A 23,175-nucleotide genomic window follows, 5' to 3' on the forward strand; every position below is an offset into this window, starting at 1 on the left:
ACCAGAACTTTAACTGGCTTCAACCACAGTGCTGTAGTCACAGCTAAAAGGAAAACTTCTCCAATGACACTGTGAAAAGTATTTTCATGTTCCTTCATAATTTAAAAAAATAATCGTGTGGAAAAATCTCTGTTCTTTCTCCTAACAAATACTTATTTATACCGAGCTCACCCAACAAACTATTTATGAAGGAAAACACATTATACTGTATTTGACAGTTATAACACTATAAACTTTCATCTAGAGCAAGCTCACATTAAGAAACCTTTTAAATGTCACTAAAAAGTTGCAAGAAAGCCTTATCTACTATTTTCTTATTAAGTCGGTACCATATCAACTAAAAACCTGGAGAACAATAAACATTTGAAACACAGGCTGTTACGCCTTGAACTTGGCATTACAAATACTGAAAGCTGTGCTCGTAACCCTCTGCACACCTCGTTATCGCAGCACAGCTGCAGGGACAGACAGCTCACAGATAAAATATATATAATTATGAATAAGTGTGTCAGATCATTCAATAATTATGACTCAAACAAAGCAGTACAGAAGAAGTGCTGAAATTCCTTCATAAATTGGCCACCTACGGTTTCCCTCCTTTGTGAAAGAGCCCCCTTTAAAACGCACAACATTGGGATGGAAATCCACAGTACTTTAAAGGCTTCTAACTTCAGGGTGTCAATCACATGAAACATCAATTTTTTATGCCCAGTCCAGCCCAAAACAGGCTCATTGTAGACACGCATACGGCATATGGATGGCTGCAGGAACGTAGGCAGGAGCGAGGGACAAGGCAGCTGCAGCTGCTAGGACTGCGGCCGCAACGGCCACGAAGCTGCACACCCCCCACGCAGGGCCATGCTGTGGATCTGTGAGGGCTGATGTTCTGGTACCTCCCTGGCTCATCCCACCTTGAGAATTACACCGAATAGTCAGCACAGTTTTAAGAGGTCCTTCAAAACCCACAACAGTCTTGTCTTTTTAGTTCACTACCAACTGCAGCTGGGTCTGAATCAGTGATGTGATGCTAAATTGTTTATTATTCCTCTACCAAGGCTCATTTTCAGTACCTTCTAACAGAGGAAGCCCACGCAGAGAAGGCACATCCAGCAATTTCTGCAAAGGAGCTTGACACAGGCAGGCTCAGATAAAGCAGCCATCACTAGGGACCACGAGAGGCTGACAAGGAAGGATAAAGGAGCAGAGCAAAAAGCGTAACAGGCATCTCCAAGCATGCTAGATAAGAGTCATTCCCAAGCCACACAAGTTAAAGTCCATGGGGAAGTAAAAACAAACAAAAGCTAGTCCCAAACTACACGCAGCTTCTCAGGCACCTGTATTTTTGCTCCCTGATCTTCTGATTGCCTTCATCAAGAAATGCTTTTCTTCACTTCATGCTGCGGGTATATGAAAAATTATATCTACCTTCATCTTAGGTGCTGCCTGCACGCAAGAAGCGTGACTTACACAGTTCCCTTACCTTCCAGAGTGACTTCTCACACCCACCTTAAACACGCTCTTAAGTACTCATTTGTACAGTAAATCTAACAGGAGCCAAAGCAGAGGCAGAGATGCACTCTTTAACAAGAACTCCCACCAGAGGCTTTGTTTTTGAACCACCAAAGTTTCTTCCTACTGAGAACATAACCATGTAATTTGAATTCTCAAGCTATTCACTATAGCATGGCACAGAAATAAGAAATGCAATGTAATTACAAAAAAACCCCATGTATAATCATTAAAGTGAGTGCATACCTTCCCTGATAGCAGTAAATGGGGTTCCTTCTTCTTCTTGTAATCTAATCACCTTCAATGCCACCAGCTTCCCATTCACCCTGAACGGGAAAGAGAGGGGAGAGGAAGGAGAAATAAAAAACAAAATTAAAGCAGAAACAGTATTTCTCACAACAGAACTTATCTCTGATCATGTACTTATTCAATTTCTTCCTGTCAATGCCAGTGATTCATTTATAGCACTGTAAGAAACAGTTCATAGCTTCCATAATGTCAACTTTATATTTTCACACTCAGATGCAATCCAAGAAATGATCTCAGTTTTCTGTGAGTCAGTCTGTTTCCCTTCTATCACAGCACTAAACTGAAGCTTTGTTAAGAAGTATTACATTGTAAAATACAGTTTTAAAGTATCTGTCCTTTATTTGATCAAATAGTTCAAAGAAAAAGGCATATGATTTTCATCACCCCACTTGCAGTATATCCATACTTACACTGATTGCCTCCTTCCCACTGCATTACACCCATAATTATCGCCCTCAAAAAGCTATGGAGGTTTGAGATGGGAAATATTTTTTAGGTCATTCTGGCCATTCCCCATTAGGGCAGGATTGTTCCTAAGGTACATTTCTTGACTACATGGCCCAGCCTAATTTTAGATTATAATGACTTGCATTTATAAGATCAAAAATATTTTGTGCTCCAAGGGACAAAACTTCACAACAGGTCACTCTAGTTTAAAATCTATTTGGCTGGTTTCACTTCTAGCATTAAAAATTTCACCACATATGAATCGTATTCAAGGCCTTGCAAAAAAATCCAGTTGGTTCAGTTTATCCAAATTGAATCTCACAAAAGCAGAATGAAAGATAAAAGCTGATATCAATTACCCTCCTCAAGAACAAACTCGTACTCTGAAACTTTAACAGACTCCCCAGGTATGACAAGCAATGGCAAGGATAGATTACCGAAAAGGCATAATACACTTGCACACACACACAAAAAAACAAATTAAAAAAAAATTATTATTATTGCAATTTCTTTCTGTAAAAGCAAAATTAGCTTTTACAGCCACAAAGCCCAAGGAAGCATTGAAGCTTTCACACTCCTGTAGTCATGGAGGCAATTCACTATTGTACTGGGCCCTAGAAGATGGATTCATTTTTCTAAGCAACACGATACAGACATCTACCAAGTCTGAATTCATCTTCTCCCTCAGGTTTTAATTTATGCAGTTAGACGACTTCAGGGACAGGATGGCTACTGTCTTGTTTCTTCTGGTTATTCTTTTTTTAGAATCACCAGAATCTCATTAGCCCTGTACACAGCATTGTGTAATGACTCTGAACAATTTAAGAAACCCTGGTTATCAAAAGATGGTTTACTCATCACCTTCCAACTATTCAAAGTACTTCAGACTGGCACCAGTTCAAGTCTCCAGCCACTAGTGACTGTTGAAAGATAATTATCAGCTTAATCCTACTGGATTATCTGGATTTCTCCTTATAATTGCCTTACATATATTTTTGTTTAGATTTAAACAGGACTTCTGGCATCAGAAAAAGATAAGCTTTGCCCCAAGTAACTATGTGTCGTGCACAGACAGGAGAATAAACCGTAATAAAAGCAGAAGTAGGAAGACTGATGACAGACATGTGGTTCATATACATGTGTAGTTTTCAATTCCTCCATCAATACACCACCCTACCTGTCACATACATATAAATAAGTTAGATACCTGGATAACTTGATTATTTTAAAATAGATGAAATAACTGTGCAGGAGGAATTTAAATAAGAAAAGCAAGATCATTTTGTGGATCAAGAACAGGACAGATGCTATGTTCAGAGAAGGCAATACAGAACACAATGGAAAAAAGCAGACCAAGGACATACTAAGGAAACAGGGATATGGAGTCTCTTGCTAGGGAGACAGGCAAATAGCATGCAGCATTGTGTAGATTATGTTCTTTTTAATCAGAAATTCTACATTCCATTGATTCATTAAGAGTAAGAAATAACACAAACAGCAATAGTATGGAACTCATTTCGAAGAATTCACAATTAAACACAGTAGGTGGGCTGTGCTATTTAGTTATCACTGCCACTTTGTCATTGGTACCTGTCATCGTCTTGATAGACATCATGGCAACTCTTAATACTATCAAAATGATCAAACTAATCTAAAGTAGTGTTCCTCTGGGATTTCATTTTCCCCTTTAGTATTATTTATCTCCAACATATCAATCTGTAACTTCCAGAATAAAACAGCCTTCTTATTCTCATTTACTACCCAGTCATTAAAACCTTTTTTTTCCAGCTCATTTTCTAAAACTGGAGATGTGAGAAATGATGAAGTATCATTAATTAAAAGACAGAGGTGTGTATATTCACATCCTTTAACTACTCTCCCACTCATGCAATCTCAGGATGCAGTCAGATGGTGCTGCAGAGATGAGCTAAGGGCTACCACTCCTGCCACTGTCTTGTATTTGCTCTCATTCCTGCTAGATCCTACAGTGAGACTGCTTAGGGAGATTAAATAGGAGAAGACTGGCCCTTCCAAAAGAACTAAATCATATTTTAAAAAACGATAAAAGGCATTTTTCACATTTTAAAAGCAAAACCCACTAGAAAATATATGAGAAGATCTGGGACCACCTCCTGAGAAGCAACAAGCCCTGAGATCAAGCCAGCTATATCATGAAATTCTGCCCTGAATCTTGTGATGATGTGCCAAAATGATGTGGCAATTTCCTTAGAAACAACACTGGAAAAACAGAGACCTGGAGAAAATTACCTCTGCAGCCTATCAGAACTTGTCTTTGCAGTCTTCACTAGTGATCAGATAAGGTTAGCAGAATTCCTCCCAGATATTACTTCACATTTGTCTCCCACAACTTTCAAAGCATGCTCAGTATTTTCATTATTTTCAAATACAAGTAGGAAAACTGACAGGGAGACAGCCTTTTAGACAGCGAAAAGGCAACCCTGCTGCCCTTTTTAACAGCTAGGATTCATTAAACCACCTCTCCTGCTCACTGTCCAAAGTAAACAATTTCACACCTTCTCGAAACAACACACTTAACTGGGTCAAGGATTTCACTTATCATCTTACGTCCATTCTGTCAACTGCCTCATTAGTTTCTATTAAGGACAAAACTGACTATAAAATTCCTATTTTCTAACTTACAAGCCATCCTTCTTCCTAAACTAATGCGCTCGCTCTCTCTCTCATCCGAAAATCTTCAGAGAAAAGACAGAAGTCCTGAAGCCTCTCTAATTATCACACAAAGCTACTTTACTCTAGGCAAATCACCAGCAGCTGATGGACAGTTTTCCAGTTTATGGAAATTCAGCATTTTAATGTTACATAATGTCTTCTAATAAATTTCTGATTTTATATGTAAGGTAGGCAAAAGAAAAATGAGTCCAAATTGTTTTTTAAAAGTCTGTATATTATAAAAAATACAAATGAGCCAAATATTACAAAAAATGCTAATATAATGTATCATTCTGCCTTTTCTAAAACAGCACACATCATCATTACCAAAATAAATACATTTATAAAAATGACCACTTACGAGAAATAGAGAAGGTTAGAAATTATTTAATGCTTTAATGCATCATTAAGAACACATAATACTGATGAATATAAAGTAACTGGTGACTTAATTGCCTTCACTGGGGATAATCCTGATGATGCCACATAGAGAACAACAGAGTACAATAACATTATTTTCTCTAGTTCTTCAGTTATATTTAGATGCAATAAATGTTCTAAATATAACACATTTTAAAGAGTCAATTAACATAAAATCTGCCACTCTGATTTCAGTCTGTTTATTTAATACAGAGTTTTATCCCTGGCTGGAGTTCTGGCTGAGTTCATAACTCAAGCAAGTGCTAAGCTTGGGAACATTTCTGCAAAGAAAGATCAGTAGACGGTATTAGGATGATGCTTTTATTTGAGATACACATTTCAATAAACTAATTCTTACAAGGAAAAGTAACTCGCAATTGTCAAATAGTCACTTACACGAAAAGCTCGAAGTTTGATGATCAAACCCCGAGAATATCTAATTATATCTACTCTGTAGTGATATTGATGTCACAAACAGATGACTAACACCCCAAACAGACCATGGTGGCCTAATGAAACCAGGCTCTCCCAGAATTTTCCTTTGAAGAAACCTGACAGAGGCAAATTCATTGCAGGTTTAGTCACCTTTGATTATTCTACCAATGCGTAACTAATTCCACATTGAGGGAAACACTTCTTTTAATCACTATCATAAAAGACAGTTCAGTGTAAACACAGTTTATATTGTATCTCTCTTATTGAAAAGGACTTACATTTGTAGTTCACAAAAACCACTTACAGTCCCACTAAAGCCCTATGGTGCAAACACTCAAGGGACTACTACCACAGCCCAATTCCTCTTTTTGACTCCCACCACCTTTTAACCTCCACCCTAAACAAAAGTTACCTTGTTATAGAGAAGCTAGTGGATTAAAGATACTTCATAATGCTGACGTTTATTAGTGCTGAAAAGTAGAAGATCAAAGAGTTTGGAGAGAGATGAAGGATTTAAATTATTAATTAGTGTTGTCATTGGAACTCAGGGATCCTGTTCTTCACAGTACTCGAGGCAGTCTCATACAAACAATGTGGCAGCCCTCACTTGAGCAGAAGCAGATGAGCAGCATCAGAGCATTTACCTCCAGGTCCCTCGTCCCTACCTCCCAGCCTACATCATTCAGTTCAAACTCCACAGCTGCTCATTTAAGCACAGGGGCTGCACTTGACCTACACCTGCTGGAAGCAAATCACCTGGGACTGGCAGCAGGGAGAGCGATGCACAGCACCGGTCCTCCTCCATATACCTCACAGCTCTTTGGGCCCCGCTGACGTTCACATCAGGAAATGATTTTCATCTCAAGAGAACTTGAAGACAAACACAGTGGTATCGCTTATAAGTAAAGTGGCCTCTTACAACTCTGCACACCAACAGACACAGGAGATCTTCCAAGAGATGCCATTCCACGGCTAACTGGAAAAGCACTGGTGCATAATAGCATTTAGTTGGCAAATGACTTCAGCATTTGCTCTACCATTCCAATCATGCATATATGTGTCAGTGCCATTAAATTACTATCCAATAACTTTTAGCACTTGTTTCCAGTATAACTATGTTCTAGCCCAGTTTTCTACCACAATTTCCTGTGCAGTCCTGGGTAAGTAATATAAGAGGTTTTCTTTCCTCAGTTTCATCCCCTGCTACGACAGATAATAATGCCAAGTCACCCCTGTACACTGCTTTGCAGGTTGAAGCACAGCACATACAGTGTAATGTTCTTTTTTATATATAGCTATAGAGGAAAAATCTCCCAATATTTCTTTTAAACACTGAGAAACTCACTCCGTAAGTGATCAATATAGTCAATGATTCATCTTCTAGTTAGAATCTTAGTAACTTACTTTAGTACTTGCACTACCTTAATAATTTTTTCCACCACTTGGCATTTTAGTTCAACATCTAGTTATTAGTTTTGCATCTAGTTCAACTTGAAGTTATTGTTTCTATTAAAGATTTACAATGCTAGATATTTTTTTAAAAGCATCTGTGTACACACTATAAACTCATGTTAATACTTTAGAATGTATAGTAAAAAGCAGCCTACAAAAATCAGTTAAGCACATCAGCTAAAAAAAAGGGGGGGGGGTAGAAAAGAAAAAATTGGGAAGCTCTAGTAGGTAACTACAAATTGCCTTTTCATAATCCATGAATATATACTCCTTTTCCAGCCATGTTGTATCCTCAGATGAAAAGAGTTTCATTTCTAGATGAACACTGATTTCACACAGTTTGCAAGAAATAAAAGAAAAGGTTCAGAATGTTTAGGTCACTAAGACAACATGAATTAGAGCAATTTTGAAATATTCAGTCTAATAAACTGGCCAAAACATGGAGAAAATATTATCTGTGAACTGGACTGTTGCACATGAAATGTATCAGGGAGCATGTGAACACAACACCTCACATGGGCATGGGGTAAAGCTAGGGGAATGACTAAAAAGTGACAGCATGGCAGACAAAACCATGGCAAGTTCTTCAGGCCATCCGAAGCCTATGGCACTTCCAACAGATTGCACATAAAACAAAAGACAAGACAATGAAAGAGTCATGGAGGTTTCATGACAAGTAAAAGAAATGCTGCAAGTTAAAAAAAAAAAGTCAGAACAGCAATTAGGCCTGTCAGTCATCCTCAGCGAAGGTTTCAGCATCATAAATATAAAAAACAAAATACTTCAGTCATCCTTTTTCCTGTGAGCAGCCATCCACAAACATATATATGAAATATGATGGCCAGCTATATATTCATAACGCATACTACGATACATCACGCCAACAACAAATACATGTGGTTCCCACTGATCATTCAAATATTCCCTGCTGTCCCAAGAATAACACAGCATGGAAGCTGCAGCTGGTGCGGAGCATGGTGGCTGTCCTCCTGAGCACAATTTCTCTCTAAGATCCACACTTTATACCAGGAACTCCCTATTGATTTTCAGGTGAATTGGAAAAGGTACTGCCTTTGATGCAGATAAATGTAAAATGCCCTGGCTACCTGAAAAAATACCTTTTATCTTTAGGTACATGCTGGAATCACCCTGAACACAAAAAAATGCAGATTTCAAACAGAAATGGGAGCAGTACCTTAACTGAAGGCCTGCCCTACCCCTGCGCCCTTTGAGCTCTCATCGACGGCATCAGCTTCTACTGTGCTCTGCTCCATGCTCTACCCATTTCTCATATTAATAGTTAAAAGGGATAGGGACCGGAATTTATTAGGACAAGCATTTTATTAGAAGTAAATTGAAATTATGTCATTTTGTGGTAGGCAAAAATGTATTGATTGAGCTCTCTGTTACAAATTCTACATATTTTTGCAATACTTTGAGCAGATGCAACTTAGTAAAGGTGCTAAAAAAAGTAAAGGTACACTGAAAATCACATGGACAAGCAAGAAGCAGATTGAGATCACAGCAGTGCAGAAACAGTGGAGATACCATTGGCTTCCCTCTCGAAATACAGACACATACTGTGCAAGCAGCAGTCACAGATCACATTGCTTTAACCGAGGTAATCTTTTTTAATTCTTTGCCTTGAAGGGCAATTGAACACAGTGGGAGGAGAGGACAGAAACCATGCCAACTCGTAATATTGCCAAAAGCACAGGTTTTTCCCTTAAGTGCAATATGCAGAGTTCCCAGTGAGGGGATGCAAGGCCTCCACACTGCTTTGTAAGGGGTTCTGGTTGGCAGCAGCTCCCTTGTGCTGTCACCAGCTTCATCTCCAGACTCTCGTAACTCACATCAACGTTTATGTGCCACAGATTAAGCCAGATTGCATTGCTGTACATTCAGGTAAATTTATAATCAACCCCAAGAGGGAAGGTCAATGGCAGCAGGAAGATATACATGTCAATACACAGACACACAGCACTTCTTCCGCTCAACCACAAAATGAAATGATACAGGAATTCAAAAGGCACCTATTGCTTTGCACCTATTGTATGGCAAATGTTCAGGGTGTTAGCCAAACACAGAGGCGATGGAACTTGCATCATTTTTTAGTGTTATCAGTAAATTACTAGGCCTGCTTCTCCAAAATCTTACATTTAAAAAAAAAAAAAAAAAAAAAAGCAGAAATCACTTCAAAGTGAACTGAATTTCATGCAGTAAGCAGCCTCTTGGGATTTTATCCCACACAGTAACATGTGAGAATCTAACCTGAATGAAAGTAGAAAATGAACATGCCAAGATGAGTTTCATTATGCACACCTGATGTGCAACACGTGAAATCAAATAGATTTCCCTATTGATGCAACCATCAGCCAGACACAAATGGCTGCTTGACTGTTTCTCCAATAAACAAAAAAGCTCAACCTAAGAGAATACTTCTTCACTTTTCCTCAATAACACAGTCCTGTTCACTCTGCTGCTTTCTCACCCCTGGAAATAATTTTTATCTGACTGCAAAAAGAGAAATCCATCATCCAGTAAGAGGAATTAGCCTACTTCATTTCACTTTCCTGAAATACTACCACAAATACTCAAATAGATGGAAAAGTAATGGCTTTGATAGGAACGCAAGGGCTTGGTACCACAGATCCTGCGCAAAGTTGTAAAAAGCCAGGCTTGCCCTGAAAGCAAGTTACTGCATGCATTATTTCAAATTTTAAGAAAGGAATAGCTGATTTTGTGTCTTTGGAGGTAAGTATTCATCTTTTAGTCTTTCCAGTAAGCTAAGATCAAGATTTTTTTATTCTATCGTCATGATCAGCAGGAGAGATAATTTTAAAAGCTCAAATATATCTCAGTAAATGCATTAAAAAAAACACCCAAATGCTGCTACTTGCCACATGCAGCTGGTGATAAACATTAAGCACAATAATTCTGATTACAAAGCGTGATTCAAAACAGCTCAATCTGATCTGAAATTCTCCACCTTCAATTACAGTTAAGGACACATATCAGAAATATTTTGGCAAAATGAGAAAGCCAAGCATTAAAGTTGATTGAGAATTAGGGATTCTCAAACATTTTGACCAAAACACACTTGTGCAAGTATTACCAGCTCTTCCAAATATACGTCATGTCTGCATTCTGAGGTGTGCCATGAGGACTTAACCCTTCAGCCGTCACACTGGGCACATGCCAAAACAGCCCTCTTCTGATCTGTGTTGCTAATTTTTCTTCCCACTGGGCCTGTAGCCAGGGCAACACAGTGATGTATATCACAGTCTCACCCTACGTACCTACATCAGGTGCTAGAAAAAAAATTCTGTATCTATTCCTGTATCATTTTAGATAAAGGTATAAACAGAAAGAGCCAATCTGCCAGAAAAGCAGCAGTGCAGTTAGGCTCTCATGGAATGGCCCGAGCCAATGTTGGCCCATCCATTTGACGCCCACCCTCCATCTATCTTCCCCAAGAGTACATTGTAGCAGTGATGCTCTTTCTTCTTTGGGAATACCACCTAGGCCAGAGATTTCTCAGTTTCTCATAGGGACAGAAGAGGTAACAGGGCTACATTACTCAACCAACAACTCCTTTTGAAATAGCAGATGGCCCCTGTAGTGCTTCCCCTGTTCTTAAAGTACAACCTCCTCCTGCTGTGAAGTAATTCAACTGATTTTTTAGATTGGATATTAGGAAAAATTTATTTACAGAAAGGGTTGTCAGGCATTGGAACAGGCTGCCCAGGGAAGTGGTTGAGTCACCATCCCTGGAGGTATTCGAAAAGCAGGTAGACAAGGCACTTCAGGACATGGTTTAATGGGCATGGTCGATGGTTGGACTCGATGATCTTAAAGGCCTTTTCCAACGTAAATGATTCTATGATTCTATAAGTCTGGACTGGAGGTCCTGAATCTGGATAGTGCTGTGTAATATGGGAATTATTCAATTCTCAGTGGGAACAAAAAGTAAACCAAACAAAATTAAGCAGGTGAAGGAATATTACTATAACATTAGGAATATTCTCTGCATATGCATCCTTATCCACACTCCAGTTACACACACTTTTTTAAAAATACATTTTAAAGACCTTCCAAAAGATGTTATGAAGCAGCAGAACAAAGTTATATATAATTGTTATAATTCACACTACTTATCCAGAGCTTGCTATTTATAATGGAGAATGCAGAGAGCCCAGTAATTTCAATTTATTAATCAACTACCATTAAAATCATTGAAGTATTTCTTACAGCTCTGCAGTCAGCTCTACTAAAACAAACGAGTATTTCTAACCAATCTATGTTTCATAACACATTCACAAATCACCACTGAATGAAATAGCTTCAGGGAAGCGCTTTGCTTTGTTTTTAACTTTCACTCTGTTCCACTGATTGATGGGACATCTAGCAATCCCGTTGCCTTAGTTCAATCTTATTGAAAGCCAAGGCATATGGGATAACTCTCACCAGATACGCGCTATGATTTTACTAAAGGGTTTTAGTAATAAGGCACAAGCTGAAATCTATACCGTTTTCTAATATTACATAGACCCCAATAAAAAGCTTACATGTGTGTAATGTCTGGAACTTATGCTGATGCGTAACTGAACCACTAACAATACAACGTAACTGCATTTTCTTGAAGAAAACTGCCAGTGAAAGACAATACATGCACTGACATAGCAGAAGTATAAATATTTTTTTCTACATTTAGAACATGTTTTTATTCATATCAGCTGTCATTATGCTCATCAATCTCAAAGCTACTGAGAGATGACGTCACCCCTCTGATTTTTTACTAATATTCAGTGAAAAAAATAATTTTCAGTACCTACGTAACTTAATAACCCTGGAAAATGTTAACACATAATTCCTTGTTTCAGTAGTTGTTCTGTCCTATGACTGTCATGATATTCTCTCTGCTGAGAATGGTAGAGTTGCCTCATCTATCATTCACTAGACAAAGTTTTTAAATAAAGATATGGCACATACCAAATCCCCCTCTCAGAACTGCTTTATTATTATTGAAAATTTGATTATGAAAACTTGATTAACATATGAACTTGCACAAGACACTCTGCTTGACAAAAGATTAACTCTCAACTGAAGCACAAGCTCAAGAAGTATATTTTAAGTGTGTTTACTGAGTTATTTTATACAATACAGAAGCACTTAGGGCATTGAGGATAAAAAAGTTGCAACAAAACATTAAAGTGGCTGAAAAAAAATATTTGATATGTATATAGTAGATTATTTTGAGGTGGAATAGTTGCAATGACTGTAAATAATCTCTTGTAAACAAACTAAACTTACAGTAGTCCAAAATTCCATTAATTCCCTTCATGTTATTTTATTCAAGCTTTTTAATAATTACAAACAAAAGCTAACAATTTATTGCGTATATTCAGCATTGCTCTCAGAACATCAGAAAAATCTACTTGACAGTATATTGTGCTTTTACCCCTAAAAATTAATTTGATATGGATATTGAGAAAGTAGTACAACATTAAAGTACAAACAAAACATGAGATTAACAACATGGGATCTCATCTTGTGAAGGTAGTATGTTACCCATGCAATATGGTCTCAGCCTCTTTCACTAGAGCACATGGCAGTAGCACTTTGCATTCATTCACAGAGATCTATGTACAAGTGCAGCAACATCAGTTAATACTTTCTGCTTATCTTCATTTACACACAAAATTAAATTAAAAAAACACCACTTACTTGCTTTTCCCTTTGTATACTGTAGCATAGGACCCTTCCCCTAGTTTTTCCAGTTTTTCATATGAGTCTGCTTTTCCAAACTTGGGGCTTGTAGGCTAAACAAAACAAAAGAAGATGACGTTTCAGCATGTATTGCACCCGCAACATTAACTGCTTTGATGCAGCCTTTAGAGATCAAACATCATTATCAAAACTCATAGACCTGCATGTTTTCAGCTGCCAACAATAAAAAAAAAAATTAATACCAGAGCTAATGAATCAATCTAATAGGCTACTCAAACAAAACATCATTCAGCACCCCAGATGGTCGTTGCTGATATCAACCGTACACTTACAACATTCGAACTATCAAAAGGATTGTGTTCTTAATCAAAGAGGTGTTTCTGTTTTATTTTTCACATATACCACTTTATACAGGGAAAAATATCATTAACAACTTTGTTAAGAGATCTAAACAACAATCTTAATCTGCCCTACAAAATCAGATTAAAAGAGCTGTTTAACTCTCTAATTTTTTTTTTTTACTTTTAGACTAAAGCCAACCCCAAAACATTGCTCTAAGTAGTCAATGTCCTGGTACATTAACCATTGCTCAGACAGTCAAAATACTACAGGAAAGCATCTTTAATGAGAGTATCTTGACTCTGAATTATGTTTAGTCTTCAGATTGCGGATAAATCACACCATACTTTTAATGGCATGTATATGCAGCATAGTTGAATAGCCTTAATATTTGCAGCTTAAGTGAGGAGTCTAAAACTGAACGAAGCCAAGCAATGACTCTTGCTCAAAGGGCCAGATAGCTCAGCTGGCCTTTGCAACAGACTGGTACTTGCCCCATTTTTACACAGTCCTTAGAGAGAACACCACAACACAGCAAAAAACAGAAATTCACCTGACATGAAAAGTTTCCAATGAAGTTCTTGGAAAATGTTTGAGTTTTTCTGAAGTGCATCCTGTTTTCCCAAATTTCCTCATTTTCCAGTTGTCTGGAAGGAAAGGGCTTTTTATTTTTCCCCCAAGACCAGAAGGACACTGCAAAAAAATGACCTGCAGCTCCCCTCAGCATTCTCTACATACATTTTTGACTGCAGTGCCAAGATGTCCTGTACCTAAACCTACCAAAAGAATATAGAGCAGAAACTTTGGAGGGTCAGCACTGATGCTGAAATCACATACAGGGACTGATTTGTTGGTACTCTGGTTATAACATTACAAAGAAAAGCAGCCAAGCAAATCCAGCGTGTTTAGTGTTGAATTCAACTGGGAGACTAAGCCATGTGCAGCTGCACAGTGTACACTCACATTTAGGATCTTACGCCTGATTTACAAAAAAAGTACTCAAGTTTCAGTATTTGAAAGGAAACAAACGCTACAGTACAGGACACATCTGTGTGTAAATTCCTTTAAAACCATGGTTGAAATTTTTAAATCAACTGAGCCTAAAAATTACTTCTATTTAAACAGACAAGAGTATCCCAGGTAAGATGACTTGGTAACTCATACCTCTCCACTGCACGCAATTAACCATTAGCCAGAAAATGCAAAAATTCTCTTTACCCAACTATTCTACATTTGTCCTAAGCCAAAATTCTAGTACTTTGGCATGTACACTCTTTTTTTTTTTGGAGACTAACATCCTAGCTTTCTGTTGAATGGTATCAGGATATACACATGTATTTCATCTCCCTCCAGAATACAGAGCAACCTATTATTTCTCTATCCAATTCCTAAATATTAATAGACTGATGAAAATTTGTCATATGAGAACTCTCAGATCTTTTTCCTGTTACATTATTTGGAACACTTCATTATAGATAAGGCAGTAATATTCTCAGTTCCCAATCTCTGATTAAAAACGCATTCTGCCTGGTTAGAGACGAATTTTGGGGGTTTTTTAATCACAGTTTGATTACAGATGTCAGCAACAGAGGCGACTAAAATATTTATTCAAGTAGCCTGGTCATTTAAGTATCCAATTATGGACTAATGCAACATTATAAAACTATAGGAAAAAAAGTGTTTAGATAAGTTTAAGTGGCTCCTACATAATGAAGAGGGATAGCAAAGTATTTCCCAAACTGCAGGCTGCAGTGAACACACAGTGAGTAGCTTTGGAGTGGAAATGCTGCCCTAGTTAACAGTGAATGGTTCACTGTTGGTTTCCTCATAGTGAGGAAGAAAGAGGACAGGGTTTATACATGTGTTTCACATCCATTCTTATATTCACACTGAGATTTACTTTTATTGTATGCCACTGGAAACCATAACATAAAGGTCACAACAACTTGTAATGCCTTAAGATCTTGATAGGAAACAGGATGCCTTTAATCCATTACCACACAGTAAATTATCAACAGTAATTATTCCTACAACCTCAAGCTCATTACTCCATACTCCAGCTGCCAGAAGCACAGATTTAAGGTCATGACTTTTGACACATTCTCCTCCTGGAAGCTGCTGCATCCTCACCAAGCACAGGCAAATCGCTAAAAGCTTGCATTGGCGGGACCAGGAGGAGAGCTCGCTCCTGATCGTACAAAAGAGGTGCTGGTTTCGACTGCCTTGTCCTCAGGGGCAACCCCACACAGTGCCCGAGGGCTCAGCTCTGCAGCAGCAAGGCTGACCTGCCACCCTCCCCAAGCAGCCCGAATCCCTTGTCCAGTGCTTGCTCACGTAGGGTAAGAGCAGACCAGAAACAACCAGAAAACAACTAGAAACCCAACCTGTTAGCCACCACCTGTCCTGTATGCAGTAAAACCACGTGGCTGATATCCTTCTCATTCCAGATTACAGCACCTCCGCAGTGGAGCTCAGCTCTATTCCAACTAGATCACTAGATGGGATTGCTCGTGTTCTCACACTGTTAGATCTCCCTTTGTGAAAATGGGCATTATTTTTCCTTGCATTTGTAATCTTAAAAGACTTAAAATTTTTGAAGGTATCTGTCCTGGTTTCAGCTGGGATAGAGTTAACTGTCTTCCTAGTAGCTGGTACAGTGCTGTGTTTTGAGTTCAGTATGAGAAGAATGTTGATAACGCTGATGTTTTCAGTTGTTGCTCAGTAGTGTTTAGACTAAAGTCAAGGATTTTTCAGCTTCTCATGCCCAGCCAGGGCACAAGAAGTTGGCGCAGGACACAGCCAGGGCAGCTGACCCAAAGTGGCCAATGGGGTATTCCAGACCATGGGACGTCCCACCTAGTATAGGAACTGGGCAGTGGGGGGCGGGGAATCGCCGCTCGGGGACTGGCGGGGTGTCGGTCGGCGGGTGGTGAAGCAATTGCCCTGCGCATGATTTGTACATTCCAATCCTTTTATTACTACTGTTGTCATTTTATTAGTGTTATCATTATCATTATTAGTTTCTTCTCTATTAAACCGTTCTTATCTCAACCCAGGAGTTTTACTTCTTTTCCCGATTTCCTCCCCCATCCCACTGGATGAGGGGGAGTGAGTGAGCAGCTGCGTGGTGCTTAGTTGCTGGCTGGGGTTAAACCACGACAGTATCTGTTGTAGAAAAGCACTTCAGAGGATTTTACTGAAAAAAATCTAAATAAATTATGAGGCAGCAGAAGACCTTGCAAACTCATTTACATGATATTTCTTAACGAAACACCAAGACAGATCTCATTCAGCACAGGAATTACTTTAGAAAACAAAGGAACATTACCATTTCCACAACATTTTCTCCATTTTTTTTAAAAAGATGAAGCCTCACACATTAATTCAAACTTACAATTACAAATTGCTTATAAAGGTAAGAAGTTCAGACACTTCTTACCTTTCCTTTTATTTCTGCATTATAAAGGAGGTGAAGACTGACTGAGATAATGCAAAAATATGAAACTTTCCAAAACTTAAGTTTTAAGCTTAAAGGGATCTAAATAACTTGAAGTTCCATGTGACTGCTGAAAATTATAACCACTCCAGCCTACTTTACTTTATTATTGCACTCCCCCTTTCATATAGTTATTTTTCCAGTTTCATGGCCATTAATTTTATTATTCAGATTTCTCCACATTAGTTCATCTTTTTCAACCATTTCTGTTAAAAAAATATGCCTTCTTACAACAAGATTATGGTACCAATTTTTTTTTTTTTTTTTTTAGCAAATTCTAATATTAAAATCAAATATAGAAAATTTACTTTTAAGTATAATTACTTCTTTTAAAGTATTTTATTCCTTCCAGTAAAATATACGGGAATACATATACACAGAGATTTGTGTTTGTTGAGCCACAAGAGTCCCATATTCTGCTTAGGGTATGGTTGACTGAAATACACGTAGTGAGTGAGACATACCCAGAGCACATCAGATGTACAGGGCTTGCATCAACCACTGACATATCTCACAAGCAGCAGACTCGCAAGGAGTTCCCCTATGTTTTAGAAAGCTGGTGCAATCCTCCAATTTGACCCAGGCAAGATTTCTCAATAGAAAAGAGTACTAATTTTAGCTGGTTTTCAGCTAATTTTAGCTGAATGCACGTATTTTGATAACTGTTTGTTCAGAGCTAATTTGTGAAGATCTAACATTACCATACTTCTACCACTATTAATTTTCCTTTCTTCTTACTCCTCCTTACACCGACATAGAATCATAGAAAACACTGACATAGAATAATTTAGATTGGAAAAGACCTTTAAGATCTTCAAGTCCAACCATAAACCTAGCACTGCTAAGTCCACTGCTAAACCATATCCCTAAGCACCACGTCTGTCTTTTGAATACCTCCAGGGATGGTGACTCAACCACTTCCCTGGGCAGCCTGTTCCAATGTCTGACAACCCTTTCAGTAAAGAAATTTTTCCTAATATCCAACCTAAATCTCCCTTGCTGCAACTTGAGGCCATTTCCTCTCATCCTATCTCCAGCCACCTGACAGAAGAGACCAGCACCCACCTCACTACAAACCCCCTTCAGGTGTAGAGAGCGATAAGGTCTCCCTCCCCTCGGCCTCCTTTTCTCCAGACTAAACCACCCCAGTTCCCTCAGCCGCTCCGCAGAGGACTTGTGCTCCAGGCCCCTCACCAGCTTTGTTGCCCTTCCCTGGACACGCTCCAGCACCTCAATGTCTTTCCTGTAGTGAGGGGCCCAAAACTGAACACAGCACTCGAGATGCAGCCTCACCAGTGCCGAGTACAGGGGGACAATCACCTCCCTGCTCCTGCTGGCCACGCTGTTTCTGATACAGGCCAGGATGCCGTTGGCCGCCTTGGCCACCTGGGCACGCTGCTGGCTCATATTCAGTTGGCTGTCAACCAAAATATGTCACGCCATAACATGACTGTGATAAAAGGACAATCTTTGCCATGTCTGAAAACTAGTTATTTACTGAATGTGTAATTTTTTTGTTTAGTTAATTAAAGCCTTCAAATCTTTTCTATGAAAATTTTATCACGATTTGTTGGATATAAGCCAAAGCAAAATCTCCTCCCTATGGCCACACAGACTTGTATATACTGAACATCAGTGGGACTACTTAGGCGTAAAGAAGCCCGTTGCTCAGTGTTTAGAGCTTCGTATTTCCTACAAAAAAAGAACTTTGAGAGCTAAAAAAACCAACCAAACAAACAAACCCACAGGTGCACATGTGACCAAGATTGAACTATTTAATGAGCAAAAAGTTAAATAGGCAGTAAACAACCAGCCAGCAAGAAATTGATAACCCTGGAAAATCACTGAAAAACCACTGAAAAGTGAATTTTCATGCTAGGGAGAAATCTTTCAGGGAACTCAAATGGGAAAGATAGATAAATTACTAAGACAGAAGGGAGTAAAGGTCCTCATTCCTCTGAAGAATTGAATATAGTCCTAAGTCACTGTGAAAGTTAGCACAGGTTGTGCTGGATCATGTTACCCCCAAGAGGACACTGGCAACTGGAGCGCAGAACTGTGCATGGTTTTCCCTTCAGGAAACCCAGTGGGAGTTTTACTTGTTTGCCTTTATGCTTCACTTTCCTTGAAAACAGTTTCCATTAAGGTAGTTTTCTTATTATTAGTCTACATTTTTCCCAGTGCAAGATTAGTCTAAGAGCAACACTGAGCATGGGGACTGAGCATCTTTAGCAGCACAGCTTACAGTAACAAAGATTAGATATATTTTTCCTTCTGGTTAAGGAAATACAGATCATAGTAATAAGGATAGAAAAAGTATACCAGAATGCTGAGTGCTAGTATTTCAAACTGACATGAGAGTATTAAAAATAATGGAGAGAAAAAGAAGTGAGAGCAAACTGTCTTTTCTGACCAGGTCATTTCGAATAGCCATTTCATTGATATAGACTGTAGGAGGGGTAACAGGTTAAATCCAAGATCTTGCAGTATGAGTCCTTGCACTACATTGCCATGTGAACACCTCTCTTTCTCAGAAATTTTCAAAATCTATGTAGTAAAGAAAGCTCTAATGGAAAATTACACTACAAATCACCTGACTATTCTTACAGAAGCTGTGTGGGTTATGTTCTCATGCATTTTTCATAACTGCAAAACAGCTTGTGAATGTCCCACTTAACCGTCACGCTCCCGAGCCTAAGTTTTAAATAGACCCTTTTTTTTTAAAAAAAAAACAACCGTCAGGATATTAAACTTCAATATAAAACTATCTTCAAGAGCAAAAATATTATGTTCACAGTACCACTGTAAATTATTGAAAATCACAACTAAAGATCTATTTTGTTACATGCCTCAAAAGAAATCGATTCATTGCTAGAAAAACTTGAAAGTAAAAGGTAGGCCAAGAGGCTTAACTGAGATTAAACCATAAGAACAGCAGATTTTTTTTTTTAACCATTTTATATTCTGTCTTCTTCAACACAACAGTAAAGCTTCTTTCACAAAACCACATGCAAATTTCACAATAATTTCAGGTTGTATCCAACCTACAATAATAGGTCGATTTGATCACACATTTTTTTTCTTTTTTTTTTAAACTTTGCAAGTTGGACTGTTTTCTAGGGCAATGTTCAAGGGATACAAATATGTTCAAGAATCCAAACTGAGCCTTAATCCCAGCTCTCCCACTATTAGATCCCATCCTGTTGCTTGCATCTTTCTAACCCTTTACACACAGCCATAAATTAAGAGCAACCTGAGCAGAATTGACCATAGAGCTCTCTGTGAAAGGGCTGGATGCAGTTTTTAAAGCTGTTTAGTTGTTCTCCAGGCTGTTAAAGCACAGGAGCTGGACCAACTGCCACATTTTATCTGCCTTATCATCTAGAGAGTATCCCTCAGGTTAACGATTATTAAAGCTTCCCTTGTGCCAGAAAAGAAAAATCTGCTCTCTACACTGAACTCTGAAATTATCTTTCCTCAATAAAAAGTACCGACCAGGAAGGATGCAGTTACCCTAGTAGTTAATAGGTTCCTAAAACTGGAGAAGATTGCATACACCTGAAGAGGAAGACAGGCGAGAACAGCACAACAAGTGTTTAGGCAGACAGAAATGATGCCTAACTTTTAGACAAAATTCTGACTTTAGTGTCTGCTTTAAAGTTAGATTTCTTATGCAATTGATTTACAATGTGTTAATAGGATCAGTTCATGCTTTTGCTTGCACTTTTTTGGAGGAAAGTTGCATATAACAGGACTGAAAATGAATAGAAATTACAGAAACAGAAGAGAGGCTGCTCTCCCAAAACCAGTGCACAGTCAATGCAGTAAAGCATTGCTTATCCAATTATTTTTATCTGAATAGATTTTTTACATTTATGTGAGCTGGTAGAAAATTAGTGTTTTGCTGCATTTAATTTTTAAAAAGTAACTGAAAGGTAGTACATATCCCTTAGTGTGACATTTGAATTCATTGCCACGGATCTTAAGCCATTCAAGGAGAAGGAACTATCACTATGTAACTAAATCTTGACCAGATGGCTAGCTTATAAAACTTACAATATTCTATTTACATACTGTGCAAAAGTACCATTTTAATGTATAAAATGTGTACTCTGAATACAATAAAACTTCACCTTGCGCTGGAGAAAAATAAATAAGGCCACGTGCCTAAAGAGCATGGAGCTCAAATAAAACTTTTGTGTTTGTTTTTGAGTTGCGCCTTTTTTTATTTTGTCCAGTTTATTTTGTAGTTTTACCATTTCTTCAGTTAGGGAGAAAAGAAAAGCAAGTTTCTTACCTCGGTAGGCAAAAGACTCAGCAAAAGATTTTTAGAAAGATACACATATACAGATAGATAAGTACACACAACTATAGCTACATGTATATTACATACATATATATGTATATATACACACACACATATTGTGTTGGGCTGGATCAGAGCAAAGGTTTGTCACGCCAAGTTCCCTCCTTCTAACAGTGGCTGACAGGTGATGCACAAGTAGGCAAACACCTACTTCATTACCTCCAAGGTGAATATTATCCATTATTCTGATGTGATAAAAAGAGTAAGTCTGTTCTGCTGGAAATTTCATTCCATAATAACAACCAATTTAAATCGGGTTAAACAGTTTGAAAATCACCCTCATAAATGGTTTCTTATGTTTAAAAGGAGGTGGGAAGAAAATGCAATGCAATGTGGCTGTTTTACATAATGAGTATTTAAATGTCAGGTGGAAAGACTCTAAGTGTAAAAACTAAGTTGCTCTTAAAAGAACAAAAAAACCCATGCTAACTTCTGTGTGTATGCTACTGCGCTTATTAACAACACAGGATTTCTACTAGGTTGCAACAAAGTGTGACATTAACTGCAGCAAATTACTTCATGTTCAAGAGCAAATTATTTATTTTCCAAGTGACAAACTGTGGGCAGGAACATGGAGTTCCAGCTTTCCCAAACCTGTGTGTGTATGTCCGTGTGCAGAGCATTTCAAAGGTACAGAAAACACAAAGTGGGTACATGCCACCTGCGGAATATTATTTGGTGATCTTCAAACACTGAAGCCAATAACTGCTAGAGAGCTGATAAAGCTTGTGAAACTAACCAAAACAGAAGCTAATGCCCCAGGGCATTATAAACAAGGTCTTTCAGGTCACATCTTGGAAAATGTTAGTTCTGAGACAAATAAAAGACTTTCACCTGAGCAGAAGCAGTGATATGGAGACTGCAAGCCTCAGCCATGTGCCTTCCGTAAGACATCACTTCCCCACCTGATGGCTACAGAGGACTTTAAATGATGAAAAGACTAAACGGAAGCCTATCTCTAATTCAGTTCCTCTACTAATCAAGCGCAGAAAGTGCAAATTGAAGGTAGCATACATCTATCAGAGTATCTTAAAATAAAGCTTACAGAGAACAGACCCAAAACTGAAAAACAACTACACAACTGTAGCCAGTACGACCCAGAGGGCATAGCATGCTCAAGAACATTACAGAAACTGAAATGCCCATTCAGACTGGTATAATCTGTACAGCAGAATTTCCAGAGAATCAAGTATTAACTCAGTAAGGGAGAATATGTAGCAGTCCTCTGACAAGGAAGAAAAAGAAGTAATGATCAGAAGAGGAAGTAGCAAGGGCATCTGCTATACAACATCAGGACTAGAAAAAAAATGAAACCCAAAACCCTTCGTCGAAATTCAAGTGTAATTCAAAACCAGAGAATGACAAATTCCTGCAACTAACCACACAGACATATGCTCAATGAAATGTGCATCAGAACATCTCCTGCCTGACGCAATGTATTCAGGCTCTGGGGGAAGGGAAGCAACTTGATGATATCTCTGCCTTGGACATCTGAACATAGGTCTCCCAGACAGGACCACGTGTGACCTGCAATCAGCAGAGGACTAACACCACCTTTTCCTGTGAAGTTCTGCTCTTTCCCCTTCATTGGCATGAACACTGACATTATTCCACAAGTTAATCCTTGCCAGGTGCTCTTCAGATCACTCCTTGTGAGGAAGAGTCACAAATAACGAACAATGCCTCCAAGCAGAAGGAAGAAATGAGTTCATCAAACAGAGCTATAAAAATCAGGGAGAATTATGGGAAGTTGAGAAATAAGAATTGTATTTCAGGAAATTCCTATGCACCTACTTTAACATGAGACATCCCCAGCAACTCTGTGTGAGTCAGCATAGGAGAAGATAACCAAAAGCGTATGTTTAGCTAGGCCTCTAACCAGGCACATACTAGTAGAGGAAGCATTAACATCATTTACATAAGAAAATACTGGGATCATAGGAGATTGCCTGGACACAGTAGAGTAGCAGCCCTCTGGAAA

The 23,175-nt window shown here is 38.4% G+C and overlaps 1 protein-coding gene across 16 annotated transcripts in view; it reads right to left on the reverse strand.

The window, feature by feature from the left end:
• CDK14 (cyclin dependent kinase 14) overlaps positions 1-23,175 on the reverse strand; it is a 333,262-nt gene that overhangs the window by 216,761 nt on the left and 93,326 nt on the right. For all 16 annotated transcript variants that reach the window (XM_049798612.1, XM_049798611.1, XM_049798619.1 and 13 more), the window contains 2 exons: positions 12,991-13,085; positions 1,756-1,835 (listed from right to left, as the gene is read on the reverse strand). In XM_049798612.1, the coding sequence (XP_049654569.1) occupies positions 1,756-1,835; positions 12,991-13,085 (175 nt within the window). The remainder of the gene's footprint in view (positions 1-1,755; positions 1,836-12,990; positions 13,086-23,175) is intronic.

This window comes from Accipiter gentilis, chromosome 4, assembly GCF_929443795.1.
Source record: "Accipiter gentilis chromosome 4, bAccGen1.1, whole genome shotgun sequence".
Taxonomy (NCBI): domain Eukaryota; kingdom Metazoa; phylum Chordata; class Aves; order Accipitriformes; family Accipitridae; genus Astur; species Astur gentilis.